At 52.7% G+C, this 6,461-nt stretch overlaps 1 protein-coding gene across 1 annotated transcript; it reads right to left on the reverse strand.

The window, feature by feature from the left end:
* Positions 1-677: 677 nt before the first annotated feature.
* On the reverse strand, positions 678-6,148 carry TRIB1 (tribbles pseudokinase 1). The gene is made up of 3 exons (XM_074898438.1): positions 5,734-6,148; positions 5,004-5,296; positions 678-2,931 (listed from the first exon to the last, which is right to left on the reverse strand). The coding sequence occupies exons 1-3, from the start codon at positions 6,034-6,036 to the stop codon at positions 2,463-2,465; spliced, it is 1,065 nt and encodes a 354-aa protein (XP_074754539.1). The 5' UTR covers positions 6,037-6,148; the 3' UTR covers positions 678-2,462.
* Between the last annotated feature and the right edge of the window lie 313 nt (positions 6,149-6,461).

The following is a 6,461-nucleotide window of genomic DNA, read 5'->3' on the forward strand; positions in this document are numbered from 1 at the left end:
TCAGGAAAGCACATTCTCTAACCTTGATACTGCTGCTATTTATAATCTTCTCTTCTTGCCACAAAGGAAAGCAGCTCTAATAATCTTTGCCTTCGTTTTTAACGGGAGCACCAGGTGGCCTCTCCACTGCCTCCCAGCACGGGGTCAAGGCCCTGCCTACTCTGGCTCCCAGTTAAAGCCAGTGCTCTTGACCACTGTCTCTGCTTCTGGCTGCTCACTTCAGACACCTGAGATCTCATTTTCCACTGGCTTGAGCATCACATTGCCACACACACAGGTGCAGGGTGACAGCCTTGCAATGCCATAGCATTTTCTGCTCCCAGGGCAGGGATAGAAATAAATGCATATGCTGAAAGGCAGTAGGCTGTCTGAAGTTCAGAGGAGAGCTGTAACTCCTCTCCCCCTCGTTTATCAGATGAACAGGATACCCCATTTCACACAGCTCTGGGGACATGTCAGGCCCTTCCCACCCCTCAAAAGGCAGTAGGATTCCATGGGGATTCCCCCTGGGCAGAGCTGGGGGAGTCAGGGCTCAGACCCCAGCGGCTAAGGCACGATGGGGCATGTACAGGGACCGTAGATGATCTGATCCTCTTTTATGCCAAACCCCATTTTTTCAGATTAAACCAAAACATACTTGTTGTATTCCCCTCGAAGCATCACAAGAAATAGGGACAAACATTATGAAACCAAGTTTATTAAAAGTTTCTACAAGTCAGACTTTATCATCCAGCCTTCCACATATGTATACATATTTACAAGTTGGACATAGTGTTTTTAGCTTTTCTGGCAGAGTTTTCTACCAATATATACAAATGTACTGTTTTTCATAGAAGGGTTAAACTGTATCACAGATACAAATGTCAAGCAATCATGAGAGGTTTAGTGCAATGGAGAGCTATAGTGCCCTGCTCTTAATGCTCATGATTCTGTCAAGTTAGTATTGCCAACAATAATTCACATTAAATTGCTCATCAACACCTCTTATTAGGACAAACAACGTACAACAAAACAAGAAAACAAAACCCCAAACAGTAAGGTATGTACAAAGTACACAGTCCATGAGGTATACATGGTATTCTCGCAACGCGTGGTGGGTCTGCAGCTTGCCGAGGGTTAACCCTTAAAATTACTTCACTCAAACTCTGCCATGTCAGGGATGTGCGTTACCCACTTCACGGCCATTTCAGAAGCCACACTCTCATCTAAGGAGAATGGACATCTCTTTGCATAAGCCACTGGACACAAATGTCAAACAAAGCAGTAATTTTAGGCAGGACTAAGCTTTACTTACCCCCAACCCAGGAAGCTAATGATTTAGATATATTCATTATCCACGCACATTGGAAAGACTATGAATAATCATGCAGAAAAAAAAAAAAAATAAGGGGGAAAAAAAAAAATGTAGCCAGAGGCAAACATACCTGAATAATCAACTAAGGGCATATGGAGATTTTACTCTTAAGACTAACATTTTTTAGGGGGGAGGAAGAGGAAAGGGGATGTGATGTTTTTAAGAGTTGAGCCTGTAGGAAAACACGACCATGTTTACACGTACTGTACAAGATACCCCTTATTGTTTTCCAAGGGAAGGCGCCCCAGCCGATAGTGTTACGGTTTGGTAAACGGATATGTTTTGGCACTCGGAGCTAACGAGACCTGCTACTTGACAAGCTCGCTGAGGGCATAAAGTTATATAGGCTACACCATGGTAACGCAAGGCTTAAGTCTATTTAAAATGTTTTCCCGGTCAGTGAATGGAATCGGAGGGGATCCGGCTGGGAGATCCACCAGTTTCTGCTTCAGAAAGAGCCACACCAGTGGTTTGTCTTACAGGTGGATCTAGGAGCTTCGTGCCTCTGAAAGCAAGATCAGCTGGAGGAGCAGCAGCAAGCAGGCAGCTGGCCGTGGCAGGCGCAGACCTCCTTCTCTCATTGAAGAGTGCTTACAGTCAGAAAGCTATTTTGCAAGCCGGTCGGTGTGGCACGCTGAGTCGATTCCCCTTTTTAGCCATTTCTGTCAGATTTGCTCAGTTAGAGGCACGTCTCGTGCCCCCCACCCCTTATGCATTGCAGCCAGGGGTCTGCACCCCTGTAGCCACCGCAGGAAAGCAGACGGAGCTGCCTTTCTGTCTCACACCTTGCCAGCCATAAGACTCTGCAGCCAAGATGTGGCCAGTTACACGGGTGGAGGATGCGGGAGGCACGAGAAAAGCCAGGCAGCTCTCACAAAGCTGCACAGGTCCTCCAGGGCTGGTGGGATGGACCTACCAGCAGAGCAAGAGGATGAAACTCTGAGTACTCAGGGAGCGGAGATCGATGGGTTGGCATTTATTTTAAACAAGGTCACTTTTCTGACCATACTGGCACTTAAAGATGCTGTTGAGTTTGCAAATGTGGAAAAATGAAACCCTACGAAGATGCCGGAGGTGGGAACCGGCCGAGGTTTTGGAGATTTCAGGGTTAGCAGAAGAAGGAACTAATATCATCACTGTCTCCGTGGTATTCTGGAACAATCTGATCCGAAGTTCCCGTCTCCTGGTCTGTATATCCAGGCTCCAAGACTGCCTCGAACCAAGGATGAAGCAAGATCTCTGGAGCGGTGAGTCTTTCAGAGGGCTCCCGCCGCAGGAGGCTGCGGATGAGGCATCGGGCTTTGGGGGAGACATGGTCAGGAATACAGAACTGTCCGCGCCGGATTTTGGAAAACAGAGTGCTAGGGTCCGAGTCATGGAAGGGATAGCGTCCCACCAGCAGAGTATAGAGCATCACTCCCAAACTCCACACGTCAGCCGATTTTCCAGAGTAAGTCCCCGTTGTGTTTAGGATCTCAGGGCTGACGTACGCTGGGCAGCCGTGCTTGTCTGAGAGCGCGTCGTCTTCGCCTTTGATGATGTGTGTGTCTTCCAGGCTCTCCAGCCGCAGCTGAGTCCTGGGGAGGGCAGGAGAGGAAGCCACAGGTTAAAAACAGCAACACCCAGGCACAAGTCAGCATGGCAAGCCCCCTGCCACAGCAGTCCCCACTCCCCTTCTCGCATCGGCATAAAGGAGAGCAAACACTTTTTAATTTGCAGCAGAGAAGTTGCCTGGACCCGTGTAACGTACACAGAGCCACGTGCATCGGGTAGGAACCCAGCGACACCTGCTTATTTTATTTACTGAGGATTTTAACAACACAGAGGAACGCCAGCAAGCCACCTTCTATCTATGCAGGTTGCACTGCAACTGCAGGGGGTTAACCGGCTACAATACATTGTACACGCTGCTATTTGCAGTTCAGGCTTTGAGCAAACCGTGTCCAGTGCGTGATTTTGCAAATTGCAAAGTCCAGCTCCCTGCCGCGCTTGCGGGGACCATCATCTCTCCCGAGTTATGTATTTTATTTTTTAACTGTTCTTGGTTTTGCCTTTCTGGAGGGTACCACAGCACCTGCCACCTCCTGAGTGGAGGCGGGTCCGCCCCGACCTCCTCTTTCAGGGGGGAAAGAGGGGCTTCGCATCATCAAGGAAGCCACCGAGAGTGCCTGGAAGGTCTGTGCGCTGCCTTGCAGCCCGCTGGGGTGTCGCTGCCTTGGCTGCAGCCTGTCCTCAGCGTGACCTCGTCAAATACCCATTGGTTCTGCAAACGGAAAATATGACTCAACGCGAACCGTGGGCCCGGGATTGGCTGCGGGAGCCCTGAAACTGCACCTGTGCCGGAGAGCCCGAGTCTGCCTGCCATTGCTTAACCCTCTTCTTGCCAAATGGGATGCACATGACACTCGCCTGTGCAACGCATTATTTCCAAATGAGCGAGACTGTGTGCAATGTAACATTTCAACAAATGTTTCATCTTCTTATGGGCGGGAAAAGCTGCAATAGTTTCCTCCAAAGGAATTACTTGCTTTGCATGTCAACATATGGTTGTTTCTGTTTAAGAGGGGCACTGCTGGTTAATTTGCTTATCACGTTTACAAACGATATCCTGAAGAAGCCCAGTTTAAAAAAAAAAAAAAAAAAACAACCAACACACATTTTCTTCTGCTTCAATATCACCTCCGGTTTCATCAGATTAAGCACAACTACATTACAGCTTTTAGTTATTTTTTTTTTAGCTTTCCACTGGGTAAGCAGCTAGTCAGAGTCAGTTTTGCTGATTAAAAATGTATTTCTGGCTCTGCCATGTGTGATGAAGCACTGCAGGAGCGGCAAACACTCAAGGGAAATACTGAATTATTTCCCTAATCTAAATTTAACAACTAGATTCTAGATCTCCTCTCTATAAACCTAGGCTTTAGGCTAAGTTTTACCTAAGTGCTTTTCTTCAGTGCAGGGTTCCCAAAACAATATTTAACCATGTCCCACCTTCCCTCCTGTGCGTGCCAACATCCACAGGCACACGGGGCACGGAGAGCACTGACATCGGTAGTTGAGGAGGGGTAAAAGCCTCAGAAGGACACAGCTGGTCTTTCTTTAGCAGCGTAACCCTGATCAGCAGGGGATTTCAGGAAGGAGACCCTTCCTGAGCGCTGCAGCTCTGCCGTGGCCATGGGGCAGCTCTCCTGAGCACAAGGAGGGACAAGAGCTCCAGCTCCTCACACCTCCTGTTCCCCAGCCGGGCTGCTCCCCCTCGCCGGCACAACGCCCCAGCCTCCCTCCTCTCCTTCTCTCTGCCTTTGATTCATTTTACACTGAATGAGTGGCACACATGACATCTTCTGGCACTAACAAGCATCCGAACTATTGTCCCTTTGTCTACCAGCAGGTTTCACTGAACTTCTGCTGAATGAGAGGAAGCTCCCGGCGAGCTTCCTCCCTTTCATCAGTCAAGATCCAACTACGAGTAAGTGCGTACCGGTTAGATCCATGACCTACTACACACACGTGATGGGGACCGATTTGGATCGCTCGCTGGTGATGCCAAGCTGACACGGCCATTGCCCCTCTCCGGGATGCTTTCTGCGTCTTTGGATGTGGCATTCCTCCCTCCCCACTCACCCCATGGCAGGCTAGTGACAACACTTACCTTTCTTCATTAGAGAAGACGAATTTCCTGAGCTTGAGGTCACCAAGTACGATGGCCGACTGGTGGCAGTGAGCTACAGCAGAGACGATCTGCTTGAACAGCCGGGCAGCCTCCTCTTCCCTCAGCCTCTTGCAGCTCCTCACGTAGGAGTGCATGTCCCCAAAGTCCTTTTCAAAGAACACATAGGCCTTGGTGTCCCCGAGGATAACTTCGACAACCCCGGTGATGTTTCGGTGCGACGGCAGCTGAATGTAAGGCCGGATCTTGTCCTGGTAGTGTTTGAGGGGGAACACCTGTAAAGAGGAAATTAAACCGAAATTCATTCTCAAGGGCGCTGAAAGCAGCCGCTCGCGTAGCGACTCTCCCCAAACAATGACGAGGGAGCTGGAGGGGAGCCAGGGCTCGGCAGGAGCGCCGTTCAAAGCGGTTACCGAGACCCTTCCTGTTCATTTTATACTGAGAGGGGGGGAACAAAACAAAAAAAAGATAAACCAAACAGCTCTCCCCATCTTGGGGAAGGTCCTCCGAGGTAACCCGGAGTCAGAGCTTACTCTCGGCGCACGCAACAATCCCCACCGGCGGCGGGTCGGGCACTTGGAGCCGGGGAGGGTGTTTTGCAGGGCTCTCCCCGGGTCGAGCGGTTACGCGGCGCTGAAGAACACCGGGAGGGTCCCGAGTTCCGCCCCCCCCCCCCCGCCGACAGTCCGCGCCCGCGGAGCCCCGCGCTCACCTTGCAGCGCAGCTCCCGGCCGGAGCTGACGCTCAGCGCCCTCGACACCTGCTCCCGCTCGGCCAGCGGCAGCAGCAGGTACGAGGCGATGAGGCTGGGGCCCGCCGCCCCCCCGCCGGCGGGAGACGCGGGGGCACAGGGCGAGCCGGGGGCGCTGAGGCAGTCCGGGGGGCCGCACTCGGCCAGGCGAGGGCACTTGGCGGCCGGCGCTTCCTCGGCGGGGCCGTCGTGGAGCGGCTGGAGCCGCTTGGCCGGGGCGCTGCGGCAGCGGGCGGCCGGCAGCAGGGGCGCGGGGCGGCTCATGGGGGGAGCGGGCGCGGGTCGGAGCTAGAGGCGGGCGGTACGCGCTTGGCGCATCCCTTCGCGCTCCCCGCCGAAACCTCGGGCTGTGTCCACCATCTGCTGCCGACTCCGCGCTAAAGTAGTTGGAGGCTTTAAAAAAAAAAAAAAAAAAAAAAAAATTAAAAAAAAAAAAGTGAGTCTCCTCCTCCTGGTCCTGACGCACGGGAAAATGGGAGGAGGGAGGCTCAGACACGCCCGCTCCGCGCCGCGCCGCCCCGCTGCTTGCCGCGCCCCCGGCCTCAGCGGGTCACGGAGGCGGGCGGGGCGGCGGGTCCCCGGGGTGCCTGAGCCGCTGGGGCCGGGGGCGCGGCGGGGACCACCCCCCCCTCCCGGTCTGGGGCAAGGTGATCTCATGTCGGAGTCCTGAGGATGGCAGCGCTTGGGGG

The sequence above is a fragment of the Athene noctua genome, chromosome 2, assembly GCF_965140245.1.
Source record: "Athene noctua chromosome 2, bAthNoc1.hap1.1, whole genome shotgun sequence".
In the NCBI taxonomy this organism is placed as follows: domain Eukaryota; kingdom Metazoa; phylum Chordata; class Aves; order Strigiformes; family Strigidae; genus Athene; species Athene noctua.

Coding starts and splice junctions, on each gene's coding strand:
- TRIB1 (XM_074898438.1), bottom strand. CDS start 6,036: ATGAGCCGCCCCGCGCCCCTGCTGCCGGCCGCCCGCTGCCGCAGCGCC. Junction 5,297..5,733: donor GCCGGGAGCTGCGCTGCAAG/GTGAGCGCGGGG, acceptor TCCTCTTTACAG/GTGTTCCCCCTCAAACACTA. Junction 2,932..5,003: donor GTCTTCTCTAATGAAGAAAG/GTAAGTGTTGTC, acceptor TGCCCTCCCCAG/GACTCAGCTGCGGCTGGAGA.